The sequence below is a fragment of the Octopus sinensis genome, linkage group LG10, assembly GCF_006345805.1.
Source record: "Octopus sinensis linkage group LG10, ASM634580v1, whole genome shotgun sequence".
Lineage (NCBI taxonomy): Eukaryota > Metazoa > Mollusca > Cephalopoda > Octopoda > Octopodidae > Octopus > Octopus sinensis.
The window spans coordinates 40,290,374-40,312,917 of NC_043006.1; the positions used below are offsets into that span (position 1 = coordinate 40,290,374).

At 36.8% G+C, this 22,544-nt stretch overlaps 1 protein-coding gene and 1 long non-coding RNA gene across 4 annotated transcripts in view; one reads left to right on the forward strand and one right to left on the reverse strand.

Moving 5' to 3' along the window:
- Positions 1-1,137: 1,137 nt before the first annotated feature.
- Positions 1,138-22,246, forward strand: LOC118765104. The gene is made up of 4 exons (XR_005000953.1): positions 1,138-1,412; positions 1,451-1,466; positions 10,508-10,510; positions 22,235-22,246. It is a non-coding gene; the product is annotated as an uncharacterized LOC118765104 (long non-coding RNA).
- Positions 9,474-22,544, reverse strand: part of LOC115216398 (putative ferric-chelate reductase 1) — a 107,589-nt gene continuing 94,518 nt past the window's right edge. For 2 of the 3 annotated variants that reach the window (XM_029785698.2, XM_029785697.2), the window contains exons 13-17: positions 20,717-20,785; positions 16,062-16,161; positions 14,006-14,152; positions 12,256-12,326; positions 9,474-9,858 (exon numbers count right to left, since the gene is read on the reverse strand). In XM_029785698.2, coding sequence (XP_029641558.1) covers positions 9,766-9,858; positions 12,256-12,326; positions 14,006-14,152; positions 16,062-16,161; positions 20,717-20,785 — 480 coding nt within the window. In that variant the 3' untranslated portion in view covers positions 9,474-9,765. The remainder of the gene's footprint in view (positions 9,859-12,255; positions 12,327-14,005; positions 14,153-16,061; positions 16,162-20,716; positions 20,786-22,544) is intronic. The other variant, XM_036506590.1, reaches the window with a different exon arrangement.

The window sequence follows — 22,544 nt, forward strand, 5'->3', positions numbered from 1 at the left end:
CAAACATCAACACAAAGAATATTGAGGGAAAATTCCAGTCAAAACATAACTGGGCAGATTGTTTGAAGCAGACAAAACAAAGTACCGTACGTACTGTCAGAGAGCGAACGTGAATATCCATTAAAAAGCGTCTAGCTTCTATATTTACAATTATACCAGTAACACGGTACAACAAATTTCAGGATCAAGAAATAGACATAGTTCTCATGTACATTTTATTATGAAGCTGATTGTGCTAAATTCGAATTTTATTACAAAAATTCCCATCATGTCACATTTTCTTGCAAACTACCAACTTAATAACTATGCAATTTATACCAATTTCCACGCTATCATAAATTTATTATATAGTCAGATTAAATATGTCCATTGTAATTAATTATTAAATATATAACGAATCAGCATGTATGTTAGCATTATATGATGTATTAACCTACATTTTAGTATTTATTTCTTCGTTTATAAGACATGTCAGGTGTGTCACGCTTCAGGTTCCAGCAGAAGTCAGCCAGCATAGCTGGTCTCCATTTCCCCTTATACCTGTTTTCCATCGACGCTATACCTTGATGGAACCTCTCTCCATGTCCATCACTTACGTCTCGTGCATTCTCTGAGGACAAACGAGAATATAGAAAGTGTATCTTCAGTGACATATTGCATCCGAGATCTTGGTAGCACTTGATTATGCACTCCACTATACTCTCTCGCTGGGCCACTGGGTGCTTTCCCAAAAGTCCTTTACATTCATATTTGAATGCCTGCCAGGCCACTAGCACAGTTTCATCCATTGTCGTCTCGAAGTCCTCATCAGCTATAAGTTGACGAATCTGAGGGCCTACGAATATGCCTTCTTTAATCTTGGCACCGCTTATTTTCGAGAGGATCACCTTGAGGTACTGGAGACCTGGCTTGTTAAGTTGCAGTGCTTTGGTAAATTGCTTCATTAGGCCTAGTTTTATATGCAGTGGTGGCAAAATGATTTTCTCCTTAACTAGTGACTCATGATTTACATTATGGCATCCAAGCATCATAGTTTCCGGATGTGGCCATTCTGAGTGTACATAAGGTTCTGATCTGGCCCTGCTCTGTCACTTGCAAAGGAAACGCAGTCACTCGGTGTATCCAGTTTGTAGCCCGTTAAGTAGAGCTACTTTCAAGTCCGCACAAATTAGCCTCTTATGTTCCTTGAATAAAAGCGAGGTTCTTGGATGTTTCTCTTAGAATGACTGAGTGAGCAATTGGAACTGAAGGCATGGTGTTCCCAATGTGCAACAGAACCGCTTTTATGCTGTAAAGGGACGCATCTATGAATAACCTCCACTCATTTGGTTCATAGGTCAGCTCAAGGGCATTGAATAGGTCTCTGATATCATTACAGTAAGTCAAGTTGTTTTCCAGAGTGAAGAATTGCGGTAATCTCCAGAATGTTTCCTAAATACTGTAATACAAGCATCTTTATCCAACAGGTTCCATTGCGGTAGACGTGAGACCAGGACTTCACTTTGTGGCTTAGTAAGTGTTAGATCACGAACTAGATCATTAAGTTCAGGTTGGATGATGAGGTGTGGTTTCTTATCAGATTTACCGCAGAATTGGACCCATATAACTATAAAAATATCGAGCATACTTTTATAATTTTCATAGGTTAGGTTGACAAATACGTTAGGAACACCCCATTAAAATTATATCAAAATCCGTTCATAACTTTTAGAGTTGTCAGTTTCGGCCCAATCCTGTTTGCACTCAATTCATACAGAACTAACATTGTATTTAACATCAGATGGTAAATTTCAGGCAGGTCACAGAAAGAAACGGATGTTATTTTCATGATCTACACACAAAATACCCCAAGAAAAGATTATTTTCATATCCAGACTGTCAGTCTGGATAAACATGGATTTTCAGAAACAAAATATAAATCAACTCGCACATTACAAATACAGTCAGTAAGTGGAACAGTAAAAATATGTAAAACTTTTCTCAAGTTTAAAATGTTAACTTATTGTTATCTACATTCAACGATGGAACTTTATAGTTTTGTTATAAACCAGCAGTTTCCCTACAGGAATAATTAAAATACAAGAGAACACATACGAGGCTTCTTTCAGTTTCTGTCAATCAAATTCACTGTCAGCCTAAAGCTATATTCTATCATTCTTTTATTTGTTTCAGTCATTTTGACTGCGGCCATGCTGGAGCACCACCTTTTTTAGTGGAGCAAATCGCCCCCAGGACTTATTCTTTGTAAGCCTAGTACTTATTCTATTGGTGTTTTGCCGAACCGCTAAGTTACAGGGACGTTAACACATCAACATCGGTTGTCAAGAGCGATGGAGGACATACACACACACACATATATATATATATACGACGGGCTTCTTTTAGTTTACGTCTATCAAATCCTCTCACAAGGCTTTGGTCGACCCGAGGCTATAGTAGAAGACACTTGCCCGAGGTGCCACGCAGTGGGACTGAACCCGGAACCATGTCGTTGGTAAGCAAATTACTTACCACACAGCCAGTCCTGCGCCTATAGTAGAAGACAGTTGCTGAAGGCACCACGCAGTGGGACTAAAACCGAAATTTAATACCCATGCAGCCATATCTGCGCATATATACCACCATTTAACGTCCAGTTTCTTCCATGCTCGCGCGGGTAAAACAGAATTCGCTGAGACAGATTTTCTACGGCCGGATGCCCTTCCTATCGCCAACTCTCACACATTTCCATGCAAAGTAAATATTTCCTCATGACGAGACAGGTTTTTCGGGGAAGACTCGGCACAAACAACATCGCTTGTATGACGGTGATTCTCGTTTGCAAACATTACGTCAAGACAAAGTACGCACACAAACACATAATATATCACGTAATCACATGACCGACCAGGCTATCGGAGGTAGTTATACGCTGCTGGTCACAATACGCTTAGCATCGTTTTTTTTTTTTTTCGTTTCTACCCACAAGGGGCTAAACACAGAGGAGACAAACAAGGACAGACAGACGGATTAAGTCGATTATATCGACCCCAGTGCGTAACTGGTACTTAATTTATCGACCCTGAAAGAATGAAAGGCAAAGTCGACCTCGGCGGAATTAGAACTCAGAATGTAACGACAGACGAAATACCTATTTCTTTACTACCCATAAGGGACTAAATCCAGAGAGGATAAACAAGGACAGACAAACGGATTAAGTCAATTACATCGACCCCAGTGCGTAACTGGTACTTATTTAATCGACCCCGAAAGGATGAAAGGTAAAGTCGACCTCGGCGGAATTTGAACTCAGATCGTAGCGGCAGACGAAATACTGCTAAGCATTTCGCCCGGCGTGCTAACGTTTCTGCCAGCTCGCCGCCTTCAGCTTAGCATCGTTTTTAGCTTGCGAATGATGTCAACCCGCTGGAGAGGCGAGCAGGCCATACATATACACAGAGTTTCTTTCTACCAAATTTATTCACAAAGCTTTGGTTAGCCTGAGGTTATAGCAGAAGACACTTGCCCAAGGTGTAACACAATAAGAACATGATAGTGAAGCAAGCTTCTTAAGCACACAACTGTCCATGCGCATATACATATATGTATGAATGAATATGTGCGTCAGGTTTGTCTGTGTATATGTGTAATAGTAAATTCGAAATCATTACTTTAATGATTACAGTTTATTAAATTATAATCCTAATTAATTACATTCTCCAGAGAATTAACTTTACGATGACACTACTTCCTGCAGACTGCAATCAATAACCGTTTCTACCATTTTTTTTTCTTTTGTTAATCTTTTTTAAACAGCAGATTTTGTTGGGTTTTTTTCATTGTTTTTATTTATGTCTTTTGTAAAAGTTATTACTTTATTGACATAAAATTCTTGGCATGTTTTCTTCATAAAAAAAAAAAAAATTATTTATGCAGTTCACAATCTGAAAAATGTAAAAAAAACAAAAATAATGAAAAATAAAAATTAAAAACTTCCCTGTCTCTTAAAATAAATAAACTAATTAATTAATAAGTTAATTAAAAAAAAATAACAACTAAAAACAGAGCTTAAATTTAAACATCTTGTCTGAAAAGTGAATGAAATTGCATAAAAGAGAGAACATGTTTAAAAAATACACATTATACAGATAATGTAAGAATAAAAATACACATGATTTACAAATTAAAATAATACACAAGAACAAATCAAATTTTTTTTTTTTAAGTTACACTTGTTAGTTCTTTTCTCTTTCCCTTTAACGAACTGCGACAAACTAAACGGACTAATTATTCATTAACTGACCAATGTAAAAATAAAAACAACCGAATTCCATAGCATAAAAGATGTACACGCATATTAGATGTACCCTAATTTCAACAGTGCATATTTATGAAAAAAAAGAAGTGGGGCAGTGCATTAAAGCATGTAATATAGGCCCAAGTTCGCATAGAAATAGAGAAAAGGACTTAGTTCATTTAATCGCCCTACCCCACTCTAGAAACCCTAGTTGTTGATTCCCTTTCGATACTAAACTGGCTGAAACTGCCTCTAGCTCTGTAGTACAAATGTCTTGTTTTCAAAAGTTCTGAATTAAAATCTTCTACCAAACCTTAGTTACAATTTATGTTCCTAACGCTAGCTGAATGGTAACTACGTTATTTTACTAAATTCTTTGTTATGCTTAAAATTAATTGAAAGAAATACAGAGCATCTCAAAGTAAATATGGTAACAAAAGTATTAAGTACATTATTCTATTGACTCCAGGAGGATTAAAAGCAAAGTTAATCTCAGGGACATTTTTCTGGAGAGAAAAAAATGCATCTTACAGTACCATCAAATATGGGATACAGATAATTGAAATAACTTTTTCTAATTTAGGTACAAGGCACAGAAAGTAACAGGAAATGGAGTACAATGGTACAGTCAATTACATTGACCTCAGTTCTTGACTGGTACTTTACTGTATCGATGTTGGAGGAATGATGGAGGATGCTGGAGGAATGAAAGGTAAGGTTGACCCTAGTAAGATTTGAACTTAGTACAGCGGTTCTCAACCTTTTTTATATCCGAGCCAGATCCAAGACTGGATTTTTTAGAAGGGGAGGCATACCATAAAAGGTAAATAACAAGTCATAGAAAAATTTATTAGATTTAAAGAAGGAAGACTGTCGAGGGCCATAAGCGACCCTGGGATCTGCAGCTGAGAAACGCTGACTTAGAAATGTCAAACTCTAATGGTTCTGACAATCTACTGTTCTTAATAATAATTGAATGTAACAAAGGCACAAGACCTGGAATTAGAGAAAAGGAGTTGGTTAATTTAATCGTCCCCATCTCACTCAAGAAACCCCAATTCTTGATTAAGTACGTTAATCTCTAAACTCCAACAGGATGAAAGGCAAAGTTAACCTCAGTAAAAATTTCAACTCAGAACAAAAAAAAGAGCCATAACTATATATTACAAAGGCATCTATGGTATTTAGCACACGTGTGTGTTGTTCCGAAAGTCTAATAATTTCCACAATAATTTTAGGAATGGCTAAGTCAGTTAAATCGACTCAAGTGTGTAAATGGTACTCCTTTTATCCACCCTGAGTCGACTTCAGCAGAATTTGAACTCTGAACGTAAAGACAGACAAAATGCCACTTTCATAATAATCCTTTCTACTATAGGCACAAGGCCTGAAATTTTGTGGAAGGGAGACTAGTCAATTACATCGACCCCAGTGCATAACTGGTACTTAATTTAATCGGCCCCAAAAGGATGAAAGGCAAAGTCAAACTCGGCAGAATTTAATAATAATAATATTAATAATATTTATTGTAATAAAAATGATTTTGCTTTATTTTTAGCTCTTCCATTGTTTTTAAATACATAATAGTTAAGAGTATCAATTACTGCCACACCATACAAAATTTCAGTTGAAATCTCTCATATCTTTTACAAGTTTTATACAAATTATAAAATAGATGCACTTTGTGATCAGTTACAAAATTCGAGTAGTAAACCAATAAAAAAAAAGACTAACTGTTGGTACCAATTTTTAACACGACCTCGGAGTAGATCACCATAATTATATATATATATAATTACTGGAATTAAGTGTTAGCTATTGGGATTATTGGGATGCAAACATACCAACACCAGTTGTTGGTGGGAGGACAAACACAGAGACACACATGACAGGCTCCTTTCAGTTTCTGTCTACCAAATCCACTCTCAAGGATTTGGTCAACCCAAAGCTATAGAAGACACCTGTCCGATTTACATACATATATAGGAGTGGCTGTATGGTAAGAGGTTTGCTTCCCCACCACATGGTTTCGGGTTCAGTCCCATCTTGGGACCTAGTGTGTATAGACTATATATATATATAAATAGCAGTTTCTAAATAGTGTATATGCATGATCTACACAATCAATGTAAACAGATGGTGTATACAATATATTTATACAAATGTATGTATAATTGTTTTGCTTTTATTCATTTACTTGTTTCAGTCATTTGACTGCGGCCATGCTGGAGCACTGCCTTTAGTCGAACAAATCGACTCCAGGACTTATTCTTTGTAAGCCTAGTATTTATTCTATCGGTCTCTTTCACAGAGCCGCTAAGTTACAGGGACGTAAACACACCAGCATCAGTTGTCAAGCGATGGTGGGTCGGGAGACAAACACACACACAAATACATATATATATATACACATATGAATGGCTTCTTTCAGGTTCCATTTACCTAACCCACTCGCAAGACTTTTGTCAGCCCGAGGTTATAGTAGAAGACACTTGTCCAAAGTGCTATGCAGTGGGACTGAACCCGGAACCATGTGCTAGGAAAGCGATCTTCTTACCACACAGCTACTCCAGCACCTCATCATCATCAACGTTTAACGCCCGCTTTCCATGCTACAGAGAAACGGCCAAAACAAATGCTACAGTCGACAGTGAGTACAAACACTGTATACAAACGAGAGAATTGTGAAATAAGAAAATAAGATTCAGATCGTTGCGGGTGTGTGGAGAAAAAGCAGATGCATATAACTACATAAATTATAAATAAATATAACAAATAATATGTATACATACATCTATATATATACATACATACATACACACACACATGCACATTATATATATATATATATATATATATATATATGCGTGTGTGTATGTATATATATATCAATGTAGAACTGTTTGTTCCAAGAAAAATTTTAGCAACAAGACAGATCTTTAGGTTTGAAAAAAAAAAAAACAGAAAAGAAAGCATTGAAAATTTATAAAGGTTCTTTTTTTTTCTTTTGATTTGTTTTAAATAATATTGTAAGAATTAAGAAAGCAGATCGCCACCATTTAACTTCCCTGTGCCATGTTGAAATATGAAGCATCACATGCAATTCAAATGGTAGTTATACGTCTGTATATTCATTACTAATCAGTATGTGTGCATGCAATGTGCATGTGTGTATATATGTGTGTTTGTGTAAAATTATTTTTAATGTTTGTGCATTGTAGGAAACCTTTAGTTGCAGAGATAATCCTGAGAGAATGATACAAATCTTTCAGAAGGAAGTTTGCATATTGTGCAAATAAAAAATTCAAAATACTTTTTTTTTTAATAGATTAAAAACGAAAATGATGAACTACGAAAAGCAAAATTAGAATGCATTATTCTACATCCAGAAATAGTCAACACTGCAACTAAGGAGAACTTCCATTATACAAAGTACCTCGCCACAGGTGTTCGGAAAAATTTAACAGTGAAAGCGCTTACACACACTATGAAAGCTTTCTTCCAAAAGGTTTGTGTCATTCTGTCTTTTTCAGAATATCTTCCTTTAAATATGATTGGATCTAGTATTTTTAACAAAAACGTTTTCATATATATATATATATATATATATATATATATATACATACATGTGTGTATTTTCATACACACACAAACACACACACACACATATATATATATATATATATGAATGTATATATCTGTGTGTGTATCATCATAAAAATTATTGAATGACAATTGGACAGGAATTATGTAATCACTTCCATAAGCTTACAGTTGTTTCTGCTATAAGATGCAAAGCACTCAGAGCCGAGTGTTTATGCAACATCCTATAAACTCCCTAGGAACTATTAAACTCAAATGTGTTTATTTTGGAAAATATTTACACATAATTCCTGTTCCCTTGTCATTCAGTAATTAATATTATACTCTGTATTTGCCTAACACATTTATTCTAAAGTATATGTATATTGAGTTTTAAGGACCAGTTATTAGTACTGTAATACCTAAGTGAAATCATGTGTGTGTGTGTGTATATATATATATACATACACCACATACATGTGTATACACATGGTATCCAGCAATTTTGATTAGAGAATCATTTATTTGCTTGATTTTTCTCCTTCTGACTTGGGAGTACCACTTTTTTTTTTTAAACTTTAAAATATACTTTTAAACTGGTGAAGAGAAATATTCAAGTATGTTTTTGTATCACTGTATATCCCTGGTTTTCACATCTTCTGAGTCACTAGACAATTTCATGTATGCAACTAAATATATTTGTTTTTCTTGTGTCCTACATAAAAGTGTGTGTGTGTGTGTGATATATATATATATATATATATATATGTATACGAGAGAATAGAGAGGTAATTTGCAGCCATTTACTCATCATGAGAAAATAGAACACCTATTTTGTATATCTTTATCTACCTCTGAAGAGATTCGACTTTTAAATAATTTTTAATTCAACTAATTTTCTGAGGGTCTGAATTGAAACCGCCACAAGAGATGTTTGTCAATTTTTTAATTAATAAATTATTATTTATTAATTATCTTTCTATTTTCTCATAACAGATAAAATATATATATAAACCACGTCTTATATAGTTACCTTGCAGTTGAGTATTAAATATAATGTTCAATACTCTTTGTATAGGTAATTAACCAGTACTTTCATAGGATTTTGCTATCCCTGAATGAGGTTTGTAACCTTTAATTGTGCTTATATATATATATATATATATATATATATATATATATATATAATCGTTGGTATTATGCAAAAGTGTCATAAGTCTAAAACATTGCTTTTTCAGAAAACAAAAAAATAGTTTCTCAATTCCATAGCAAAACCGTTGTATTACACTTTGACAATTTTCATATCTTGACATATGATAGTTTGACCAAAAGAACCAGCTATTGCAAGCAGAAATAAATATTGATAAAAAATGCATTTGTTCAGATTTGGACATATGACACTTCAACATAATAGTGACGATATATGCACACATACACACTCTGTATTTTCTCATATATGTCGCATTATTTTATACTCGATTTCAACTAATAAAACTGGGGTGCAATATACATTGGTAAATACATAGTAAATATATATATGTGTGTGTGAATGTATGTGCGTGTCTGAACTTTTCTGTTTATAACAGTATATATTTGTTCTATAAGAGGCTTCGCATTAGGTTTTTTTTTAAATGTTATTCTTTTTATTTGTTCTTTTTTGTTTTTTTTGTTTGGTTTTTTTTTCCAGAAAAAAAAAATCTTTTGTCTGCAAAATAGCACCATTTATCTTCAGTATCGATGTATAACAATCCACAATGATAACCAAAACACCAGCAAACATATCCATCGCAAGACTGAAGTTTGCCGGTATGGTGGTGGTGGTGGTGGTTGTGGTGATTGTGATGTAAGGCAGGATTTAGAGAATCGCTTGGTGGCAGGTTGTTGCAGAGAGTTAATCTGTTAATCCATTAGGCGGCAGCGATCACTATTATAACAATAACTGACAGCACCACCGTGAAGAACACGTGAACAAACAGACAACACTTCTTGAAGCGTCGACCCTGCAAATAATAAACAGAACGGAAAAAAGTGAGTACAAACAAATATTGGTACATTGGATTGTAGGAAAGTTTCAAAGAAGTGACGGTACATAGCTTAGCAGTTAGGGTATCCAGCTTACAACTTTACGGTCGTGAGTTCAATTCCTGGTGATGCTTTATTTCACATCGCTCCAGTCCACTCAGCTGGCAAAAATGAGTAGTACCTGTATTTCAAAGGGCCAGCCTTGTCACATTCTGTGTCATGCTGAATCTTAAGGGTATGCATGCCACTTGTACATTAATTTCATGAGCAGGATGTTCCATTGATCAGATTAACTGGAACCCTCATAGTGGTAACCGACAGTCCCAAGTTAGTTTCAAAGAAACAAAAATAAAAAAAATAAATACAAATAATACAAGCTTTTACTAGGCACATCACCATCAGATTTTGAAGGGAAGTGTACTCTAGATTGAATCAACCTCTGTTACAGGGCTGGAACTTCAATTACTTTAATTTACGAGCCCAAATAGACAAAAGCTGACCCCAGAGAGATTTGAACAGAGAAGGTAAGCATTTGTAACCAAGTTCCACAATCTGAAACTGCATTCTCCTTATACAGAGTCACTTTTATTTCTTATTAATTAGGCATAAGATTAATTTATAGTAAAGATTGTTTGCCAACATAACATAGCAGTCCTGGTTTAGGACGAATGTTGCTGTAATTTAGCCCCCAGAGACATTGTCTCCGGTTGGCTATATGACACAATCTAAATTACAGCAACATTTGTCCTAAACCAGGACTGCCACATTATGTTGGCAAACAATCTTTACTACAAAGTACTGTAGCTGAATATCTCGTTGTGAGATTTAAAAATAATAATTTTCTAATAAGATTAATTTATGTAGAATATAAATATTAACAAGTTAATTTAAATCCAGTATATTAAAATATATATTATCCCTGATGAAGGACTGGTTGGGTGGTTAAGTTCACTTCTGAGCCATATGGTCTAAAGTTCAGTCTCACTGCATGGGACCATGAGCAAATATTTTCTACTATAGCCCTAGGTCAACCAAAGCCTTGAGAGTGGATCTGGTAAATGGAAAACGAAAAAGTCCATTGTATATGGATGTGTGTGTTTGTGTCTGCTTGTCTTGCCATCATGTGATAATTGTAAATGAATCATTCATTTTTAATATTCTGCAAAAAAACATGCTCCGGCAGATTGGAAATGAAGGAAAACGCTTGCATGGTGATGCTTATTTACAAACATCATAGCAAATTAAGGTAAGGAGACAGTAACACACACACACACACACACGCATTCAGTGGGTTTCTTCAGCTTGCCTCAACCAAATCATCTCACAAGGCATTGGTCAGCCTCGGTCGAGAGGAAACACTTGCCCAAGGTGCCACACAGTGGAACAGAACCCAAAACTACATGGTTGCAAAGCAAGCTTCTTAACCACACAGACAGACAGGCTTACTTACATATCTGTGGAATACTCATCCACTTACACGCTAAATCAATGAGTAAATAGTCCAGCTGACCAAACAATTAACTAAACATTGCTGAAACCTGATGGAGATCTAAGTATCTATTTCGCTTATTTTACTCCAATACCATCAGCACAACAGGCAAGGAGCTTCCTTCAAACATCCCAACTGTTCGCTTTCCTCTCAGCTCCACTTGAGCCAATTCCATTGCTAGTATGTCAACATACTAGCCAGTGGCACGTAAGAGAACCATCCGAACGTGGCCGTTGCCAGTGCCGCCCCGATTGGCCTCCATGCCGGTGGCGCATAAATAGCACCATCCGATCGTGGCCGTTTGCCAGCCTTGGCATCTGTGCCGGTAGCACGTAAAAAGCACCCACTACACTCACGGAGTGGTTGGCGTTAGGAAGGGCATCCAGCCGTAGAAACATTGCCAGATCAGACTGGGCCTGGTGCAGCCTTCTGGCTTCCCAGACCCCAGTTGAACCGTCCAACCCATGCTAGCATGGAAAGCGGACGCTAAACAATGATGATGATGATGATATGTCGACCTGGAATGTACTGTTCCACATTTTCCTTGGTCTTCCACTCAGTCTTTTTCCCTCTTTCCAGCATCCACCACATCACAATGGTAGCATGTTTCTCCTACAGTAATCAAAGCACATGGCTAGTAAACCATAATCCACTGCTTCATCACTATGTCCTGAAGTCTTCCAATTCAAGTTCTTTCCATCACTTCATTTCTCACTCTGCCCTGGTAAGAGATGCCCAGGATTGAATGCAGGCAGTGTCAACGGAACACAGCCAGCAATCTTATTACCGCTGTAATAACTGATCCTAAAATGAACTATACAGTATAAGGACCCTGTTTGTCAAACAACAACAACAAGAGACTATATAATAAGAGGTGTATACTTACAACGGGGTGCGGTTCTGGGATGTACAATTTTGGATTCTCCCTCTTTGAGTATTCATATTTTTCTCGGCGTTCTGCAATAGAGATAGCATTTGTGTCAATAACATGGAATCGTTTAAGACACTTAACCCATTCATGCTGATCGTCCGTTTAAACTGACAATTTATAAGGGTATAAAACAAATACTTGATACAAATTGTGATTTATGTATGATCTGAATCAAAGAATGAAACATGTTCTTAACGCATATGCAGTCTATATCAAACGGATTTCAAGGAAATTTTTTCCAGTTGTTGTTTGGGTCAAAATAAGGGTATCTGTGAATTTTCAGGCAATTTCAGCAGAAATGGGTTAAGCAAACACAAGAGAGTTGCACTGAGAACATGGAAGCAGGGGGAGAAAACTCTAGTGTTAGTTGTGCAGCTCCCTATGTAGCTCTTCAGCAGACAAAAGGTATAAAAAAAAAAAAGGTGTTTAGAAGTGACATCTTCAGGTGAGACTACGAAGAAACAAGAGGTGTATTGAAGCTTTTAGTATGCGACTGCTTGAGGAATACAGCAGCAATGAAGTTTCTCTAATAGGATGTGTGACGGAGTGAAGCGAGAGGTTGATTGGAGGCAAAGGAGGAAGGGAAATGTCAGTGAAAGAGAAAAATAAGCGAAAGAATCACGTAGACAGAAAGAGACAGACAGCGAGGGAGAGAGAGAAAGATACAAACAAAAAGTGAGAAAAGAGGTGGTAGGAGGGGGCATGAGAAAGACAAAATGAGAGTACGATGAGAATATGTGAGAGAAAAAGACAGAAGGAGAACAAGAGAATGAGAGGCAACAATAGAATAACAAAAAAAAAGAAAGGAACAAGAGAGAGTGTAAGAGGGAATAAGATGTTACAGGAATAGAGAGAGAGATATAATATAAGGAGAGAAGAAAGATAGAAAGAAGAGACAGAGAGATCAAATGAAGGAGAAAAATATATTGAAAGATAGAGAGAAATGTGAGTGTTAAGAAGAGAGATGGAAAAAAAGAACTGGAGCATTTGAAAGACAAAGGAAGGAGGGGGAAAAGTCAGAGAGAATGCACGGGAAGAGAGAGACAGAAATAGGGGGTACACTTAACCTGCTGCCTTGTTCAACACAACCACCTGATCTTTGAGTACCTTAAGCAAGTGTACGCTGTTATAAAGTATTCAAGGTAGCCCTTAGCCTGAGGATAACTTCCTCCCTGCTTCCCTTCCTCTCGCTTGTCTCAGAGGCCATGAAGAAAGGTTACATGTACTGTTCCACCTTTGCAATCCCACCCCATCCAAACTCCGATTAAATATTAGATACACAAAAATGAGTTACCTTCTGTAGTCATATTTCACTTGAGCTTTATTATCAATTACTTAGATAATTAGTCAATTAATTGATGAATTAATCAAATAATTGGTTCACCATAAATCTTTCACCAGAGCCTTTGACCTTAACAATGATGATCCCACTCGCATCCCCCACATCCCAACATTTCCTCAGTTAACAGACACTTCTTGCTCCTTACTTGTTCCAAACTAATTATAAATTAACTGATGATAAAAACAATCATACAATAAAACTAACTATCTAACTGATAATAAACTGAAGTGAACTACAACCAGTGCATGTGTTTCACTGACTGACAGTATGACCCTCCCAAAATGCAATAACATCTACTTCAACATACAATTTCACATTTCAAAGAAAAAAACTGCAAACTGAATGCAAATATGAAAGACTTACCTTCGTTCTTCTCGTAATAGCAGAAATCGTGAATCTTAAGTAAAATATCAATAATAAGCTGGATTATCATGATGGCAACAAGGAACCATGTAATCCACCAGGGTATGTAGTATCTGCCATAGTCTAGACTGATCAGTAAGGTTGGAACTGCAAGGAAACAAAGAGTAAACACCAATGAAAGTCTTATAGACCATATACATATAGAAGACCCAAAGAGTAGTGGGTAAACATTAAGCGTTATGGACTTTATATATCTTATTTATACTTTTATTGTCTTATTTCCCTCTATATTTCCTCTTCCACAATAGTTCGAACTCAAATATTTTCTCACACCGCCTCTGATGAAAGGATGTTCATAATATCCCTGAAATAGTAGTAAGGCTACTTCATTATAAATGTCCTGAAAACTCTTCACAGCCTAAGCTTTGTTATCTCATTCTATCTAACACACATTCATACATACACACACACACACACATATATATATATACACACACACACACACACACAATTAAGGGATTAGCAAAGAAGAATTAGCAGTTTTGACTGCTATTTCTAAATTTTGGTATGTGGTGAAGCAACTTTTTGCTAATCCCTTAATTATGTGTATGTATATATATATGTGTGTGTGTGTGTGTGTGTGTGTTAGATAGAATGAGATAACAAAGCCAAGGCTGTGAGGAGTTTCCACCAATCTACTGTATGTGCCAAAGCCAACAGGCTTCAGCACTATTTCCAATCTACCTAATTTCAATTGCAAGGCTTGGGCTAACTCAAGGCTAGGGTATACCATATATATATATATATATATATATCCAAGATGCCACACAGAGGAATTGAACCCAGGACCTTTAAATAGTGAAGCAAACTTAACTATTCAGCCACACTGCATACTTTCATCACCATCTTTATTTAATGCCCAATTTTCCATGGAATTTGTTGATGCAGATCTTCTACAGCCCGTCCTGTTGACAACCCTCACCTGTTTCCAAGCAAGGTAAGACTTCCACATGAACAGATATTACAGTTCTATATTTAAGAGATGAGGAATTATGCACATTATTTACATTTGATGGATATTTGTCCTCATCTTGTTTGTTGTTAAAACGTTTCAGCTGATATACACTCCAGCCTTCATCAGGTATCTTGGGGAAATTTTGAACCTGGGTTCTCATTCCTAAGGTATTTTACGATATTATCATCATCATTATTATCATTACTATTATTATTTAGGTCACTGCCTGGAATCAAACTTGGAATCTTGGGGTTAGTTGCCCGCGCTCTTAACCACTACGCCATATAATGAAGACAAATATCCATCAAATGTAAATAATGTAAATAATGAACAGATATGTTTTCCACAAAAGACTGGAAATGAACAACCTTGCCTGTATTATGATTAGGATGATGATGATGATTATTTATAAACATTTTGTTCTCTAGACCAGTGCCTTGCAACCGCTATGCAGAGGCATGCTGGTGTGCTACAAGATGACACTAGGTGTACCGCAGTGTAACCTAAATATAATTTTTTTTCCCTATACTTTCAATTATAATTTTAGTTCAGGTGTGCTGCCGAATTTTGGAAAGAATATAAGTGTACCACATGTTAAAAATGGTTGCAGAGCAATGGTATAGACAAAGGTACACACACACACACAATGAGTTATCTGCAGTTTCCATCCAAATCTTTTACAAGGTTTTGGTTGACCCAGAGCTATGGTAAAAGATATTTGCCCAAGGTACCATGCAATGGACCTGAACTTAAGACCAAATGGTTGGGAAGCAATTTTCTTTACCACACAGCCGACACCTGTATGTTTATACATACATTTATACACTTTATACATGTATTTATACAGACACGTTTACATGTAAATCAGAGTTATGGAGGCGGGATCTGTTTCAAACAGCAGTAAATGTGAGTTATGATAATAATAATTATAATAATAATTAAAAATGTTTATGACGTAATTATGTGAGAGAGAGAGAGAGATGAAGAGACTGAGATTAAAGGAAAACAAAGAAGTGCTGTCGGCAATGCTATAATACTCACTGGCCAAAATGAGAGTCACCAGGCAGAGAATGAAACAGATGATGTTGAAGATAAACTGAAGGCAGCCATCTGTGCATCGAATCAACAACATTATTATCGGCTGTAAGAGAAAAACAAAGAAAAGCGAGTCAGGGTTACAACAGATTCTTTCATGGTTTTATCTGCATGACTGGATGAAATGGTTGTTTGTTTGTTTATTTATTTATTTATTTAGCTATTTATTTTCTATGCTTGTTTGTTTTTGTTTTTTTTTGTTGTTGTTTTTTTTTGTAGAGCTGTGTAAGATAAACACTTGCAAACAAATAGTAATGGCTTAGATCAGCAATCGCAGAGCAAACGGTGCAGTTTAGATAAATAGCAGAAGAAGAAAAGAAGAAGAAAAATCAATGGAGTTTGGTTGTATATAAACAACTGCAAATAAATAGTGTGGCTTAGATAAACACTTGCAAAATAAACGGTGTTGCTGATGCTGACTTAGGAGAAACACTTGCAAATAAAATGATGTGGGCTTCAATAAACAATTATAAATGAAAGAAAACACAAGAGAGAAGTGATTAGTGGTTCTGTGTGTTGGTAACTGAAAAATAACTAAATAAGCAGAAGGACTGATAATTCCATACGAAAAAGAAGATTGAGGGTTTAGGTATTTGCTTAACGTAAGCTGTACAATGTAAAACTAGCTGAGCAGAGATGATAGTAGCTTGGCTATCTAACTTGATGGATTATAGGTTCAAATCTTGTCTTTATGTTATTCTATAATCTTCACTCGGCTGGCATTAGGTGTCAGTAAGATATTTCATGCTTCAAGAGTGATTTAACAAACATGGTTTGTTAAATCACTCCTGCTGTAGCAGAAGAGGAAATGAGATGAGAAGTTGAATCTCCAGTAAACTGGAGCTTGCGATACAGTTTCAATTCTCAGCGGGGAAATGTCTTGCATTGCTTAGGAGAGCAGTCATTTCTATTTCACTTTCGCTATAAACTCAACAAACCAGGGACATGCCCCCTAGACAGGCAAGATAGGCAGTGCCTACCTTGAGTAAAATATATCGATAGCAACATTTTCCTGTCACGGCAAAATATGCATCTAATTCAATAAAATTGTGATGGTTACTCTAATTACTATTCATAAAATACAAAATATTTTATTATTTGTAGATTAGGTAGAAATAATTCGCCCCTGCCTTTCAATCTCAGTATTAAAGCTACGAATAGGACTGGTGTAGTACACATGCTGCATACACTCCTACAACAACGCTATAAAGGCAGAAGTAAATCTGCCTTCAGCTCAGTCACACACCAGTGTTTTGCTTATTTTTTTGTATGCTTTACTACATAAAGGTCACCAACTGCCTACCCTGAGTAATTACTGACAGCATGTGCCTGCAACAAACAATCACTCACTGATAGATGTCACTAACCTCAGAAAAGTCAAGTCATTGACTCCACTTGACAAATTTGTATAAGTAAATAATTTTTTTGGTTTCTTTTCTGTTGTATTTTTTAAGAAGTGCATTTCATTTCCTTTACTAGAAAAAGATTAACAATGTCAATTCTAGAAAGATTTGAGCTCACAAATGTGAAACAGTGAAGTACCAATCATAAGACCCCCAACATAGCAGTGTATTACTTGTATTAAGCTTATATTTATATCTGTGTTATAATAAAGAAAGCTGTTTATTAATTAGTCTAGAGTATATAACTTTTACTAAGAGAAAGTGACTATTAAAGCAATTATTAAAAATTCTTAAAAATCACGATTTTCATATATTTTTATTAAAATGTGGTTTTGAAGATTCTTTTATTAATGGAGATTTCAACTACAGAAAAATAGTTTTAATTTATTATGGGATGGCATTATTTAACACAGTGAGGTAGCATTCTGTCATTGTCCTTTCTATCTCTCTTACGCCTCACAATGCTACTTCAAACAGACATATCAACAAAAATATATTTCTGATAGCCAAGTCTTTCAAGGAAATTACTGTTTGTGCTATTGTAGTTAGTATGATTATTTACAGTATTATTCTTTTATTCTTTTACTAGTTTCAGTCATTTGATTGCGGCCATACTGGAACACCACCTTTAGTGGAGAAAATCGACCCTGGACTTAATTTTTGTAAGCCTAGTACTTATTCTATCGGTCTCTTTTGCCAAACTGCTAGGTTACGGGGGACGTAAACACACCAGCATTGGTTGTCAAGCGATGTTGAGGACAAACACATGCACACACACATATATAAATGTATATGACGGGCTTCTTTCAGTTTCCATAGCAGCTGACTGGCTTCCGTGCCAGTGGCATGTAAAAAGCACCATTTGAGCGTGATCGTTACCAGTGTTGCCTTACTGGCACTTGTCGGTGGCACGTGAAAAAACATTCGAGCGAGGTCGTTGTCCAAGGGAAAGGCAAAGGCCAATCCAGCTTGGTACATAAAAAACACCATTTGAACGTGGCCACTGCCAGTACCACCTGACTGGCCCTTGTGCCAGTGGCACATAAAAGCACTCACTACACTCTCGGAGCAGTTGGCGTTAGGAAAGACATCCAGCTGTAGAAACTCTGCCTGATCAGATTGGAGACTGGTGCAGCCATCTGGTATACCAGTCCTCAGTCAAATAGTCCAACCTATGCTAGCATGGAAAGCGGACGTTAAATGGTGATGATGATGAAATTCACTCACAAGACTTTGGTCAGCCCGAGGTCATAGCAGAAGACACTTGCCCAAGGTGCCATGCAGTGGGACTGAACCCAGAACCATGTGGTTGGTAAGCAAGCTACTTGCCACACAGCCACTCCAGGAATTTTTTTCTAAATCATTTCTTTTCCAAAAGAAAAAAAAATCTTCTAATATGTATATATACAATAAACTGAGAGCTTTTACATGGTTAACTCAACATAATATCTGATATCTTCATTAATTCTAACACTGTCTTTCAGTGCGTGCTATTATTTGAAATTTATGTGTTATTAAATAAATAATGGATGCAAAAGGAAATTAGATGTAAAATATCGGTAAAATTATACAAATTGGGAATCAAATCTGTAACATTATTTTGCGAGTAGCAGAAAACCTTCTACTGGTAAATTAAATATTGATTGATAATGAATTCACTGAAAGCTAAACTGATTAATCTAACAGTCTTTGGTTGCCCAACCTGCTAGAAATAGCAACCAAATCCCATTTGAATTACACCCTACAATCTTTAAAAAAAAAAAAAAGGTCAATGAGTAATGTGGTCTTAGATGCACAATGCCTGAAATGAAGATAATGGATGAACATATACTGTATTCTTTGATCTGATCTCTGTTCACTGCAAAATTAGAAAACATTCAGTTGGTATATGGAAGAAGGTTTTGCTAGTTGCATGAGCTGAGGTGTCTATTTACAACCAGATAGACTGAGCCATACTCCACTGAGCCATGTTTAGTGACAGGACATGATCCAGTTAGACTCAAGCAGTAGTCTCCAGATCCCTTTGTCATGATAAAGCTGAACAGGGTTACCATCATCATCATTAACTGTTGAACATTACTGTCTCAAGTACAAGGGCTCAGAGGACCAGTTACTTGGTTTCTAAGGATTACAAGTGATTGAGACCACAACATTTCCTCTGAACAGGACACCAGTCCTATCATGAATGACCATGTGATTGCACCCAGAAAGTTCCCCCTCTGAGGTATAAGTCCAGGCAAGGTTGTTTGTGCAAGACCAGCTGTTGCCCATGCATACCAGCCTCTCCTCTCCATGCCACCGATGTTGTCCAAGGAAAAGGCAAAGGCCAATCCAGCTTGGCACCAGTGATGTCAAAACTCATTTCTACAGTTGAGTGAACAGGAGCAAAGTGAAATAAAGTGTCTTGCTCAAGAACACAACACACAGTCCAGTCTGGGAATCGAACTCACTACCTCATGATTGTGAGCCCGGCATTCTAACCACTGAGCCATGCGCCTTCTCATCATCAGTGGCAATCACACAGTGGAGGCACCAGCAATGGGTGGGGGAAAGAGGAAAGGCAGAGCGAGTCCTATCATAGTAAAGCTGAATATGGTTATCATCATCATCGTCATCAATTCTTGGTTAGTCCACATTACTCCAAAAAGAGCATTAGGCCAGTTTATCAGGCATATATATTCCCCCATGGACGGGACACTGGTCAGTCTTAGGATTACTCTTTTTACTAGCAGGGTGGATGTGAAATAAAGTGATTTGCTCAAGAATACAACGCATTGCCTGGTCCAGGAATCAAAACCACAATTTTACAATCATGAGTCCAACACCCTAACAACCAAGCCAAGGACATCACTATCTCAAGTTGTAGGATTTATAGAGCTGGTTGTCTGATTTCTAAGGCAAGATCACAACAAATCTCTTGAACAGTATATCAGTCCATTGTAGGCTCATTTGTTTACAACTGAGTGAACTGTATCAACATGAAGTTAAGTGATTTACTCAAGAATGCAATGCATTGCCCAGTCCTGGAATCAAAACCACAATCTTAAGGGTATGACCCTTCGTGGTTATGAGGTAGATATAATTTACATCACACTAAAAGGGACAATGATCAAAATGTCTGAGTTTCCTGCTTGACATAAAATCACTACAAGGTGAGGAGTCTGGTGTAAGAATTGGCCAAAAAAATGTTTTACTTACGATTATTAAGACACACACGAAGACGACAATCAGCATGATTGGGTGAGCTCTGAGCGGTAGATAGGGAGCCTGGAAATATAACAAAGAGAGAGAAAGATATTAGAAGGCATTTAAATAATAATAATAATAATAATGATGATGATGATGATTTCGGAGATAGGGGTAAGTCAAATGCATTGACCCCAGTGTTTCACTGGGACTTATTTTATTGACCCCAAAAGAATGAAAGGCAAAGTCGACCTCGGCAGAATTTGAACTCAGAATGTAAGGGTGGCCAAAATACCACTAAGTGTTTTTCCCGGCATGCTAATGATTCTGCCAGCTCGCCACCTTAATAATAATAATAATAATGATCATTTCTACTTTAGGCACAAGGCCTGAAATTTGGGGGAGGGGGATAGACGATTACATCAACTCCAGTACTCATCTGGTACTTATTTCATCAACCCTGAAAGGATGAAAGGCAAAGTCAACCCCAGCAGAATTTGAACACAAAGACAGACAAAATACTGCAAACATTTCACCCAGCATGCTAACGATTCTGCCAGCTTGCCGCCTTAATAATAATTTTCTAAATTAGATACAATGCCAGTAATTCTGAAGAGGTTGGGTAGTCAGTTACATTGAGCCAGAACTAGACTAGTACAACAGGGTCTCTATGAACGTAATCCATTCCAGATCCCTGCTTGTTACTCAAATTGTTCGTTACATGAGTAACTGAAAAGCATATAAACAGGGATAATCCATTCCAAGCCACATCCAAACTCCACTTAAAGGTGTGAAATGTTGTTTATTTATCCATTCCTCAATAGGCTAGTTTCCTGGTTTCCTTTGCACATATATTCCACCCCTGGGTGAGACACTGGTCTGTCACAGTGTTGGCCATTTTTGCCAGTTTGAATGGACTGGAGCACCATGAAATGAAGTGTTTTGCTCAAGGACCCAACGCATCACCCAGTCCAGGAATCGAAACTACAATCTTACAATCATGAGTCCAACACACTAACCACTAAACCACGAGCCTTCACCATCCCTCAATTGCAAATACTGTGTGTGTGTTTCCTTTGTTTTGCTTCTGTCAATCCAATGGTTGCTTTTAGCAAAAATACAAGAATCATTATTTACCATAGAAGGCAAACATTTGCAAGCTACACGAAATGTGTACATGGACATTAAACAAAACATTTGTACACGTTTTTCCAGCCACCTACATTGTCATCGTTTAATGTCCTCCTTCCATGCTGGCATGGGTTGGATGGTTTGACAGGGGATGGCCAGGCAAGAGCTTGCACCATGCTTCTGTGTCTGTTTTGGCATGGTTTTTATCAGAGCTGTGGAGTTGCAGAGTAGGAGTCAGAGTCAGAAACAATTCAGGGGTAACTGGAGTTGGAGTCGATAAAATAGACCACAATCACTTTATTACATAGAGGAGTTAGAGTCGAAGTTTTTTTTTTTCCGACTCCACAACCCTGGTTTTTACAGCTGGATGCCCTTCCTAACACCAACTACTCCAAAGAGTTGAGTGAGTGCTTTTTACATGTCACTTGCACAGGTCAGTTCTGGTATGGTTTTTACAGCTGGGTGCCCTATAAATAAAAATGTGTGCTTAAACTATTTAAGGTTTGTAGTAAAGATTGTTTGCCAACATAACATGGCAGTCCTGGTTTAGGACTAATGTTACTGTAATTTAGCCCCAGGAGACATCATCTCCAGCTGGCTATATGACACAATCTGTGTCCTTATATTTTCGAACAAGGGGATCTAGCACCCCCACTCAGCTCAAAACACTATCTGTGTATCGCGATTTCCGGGTGCTAGAGTGGGGGTA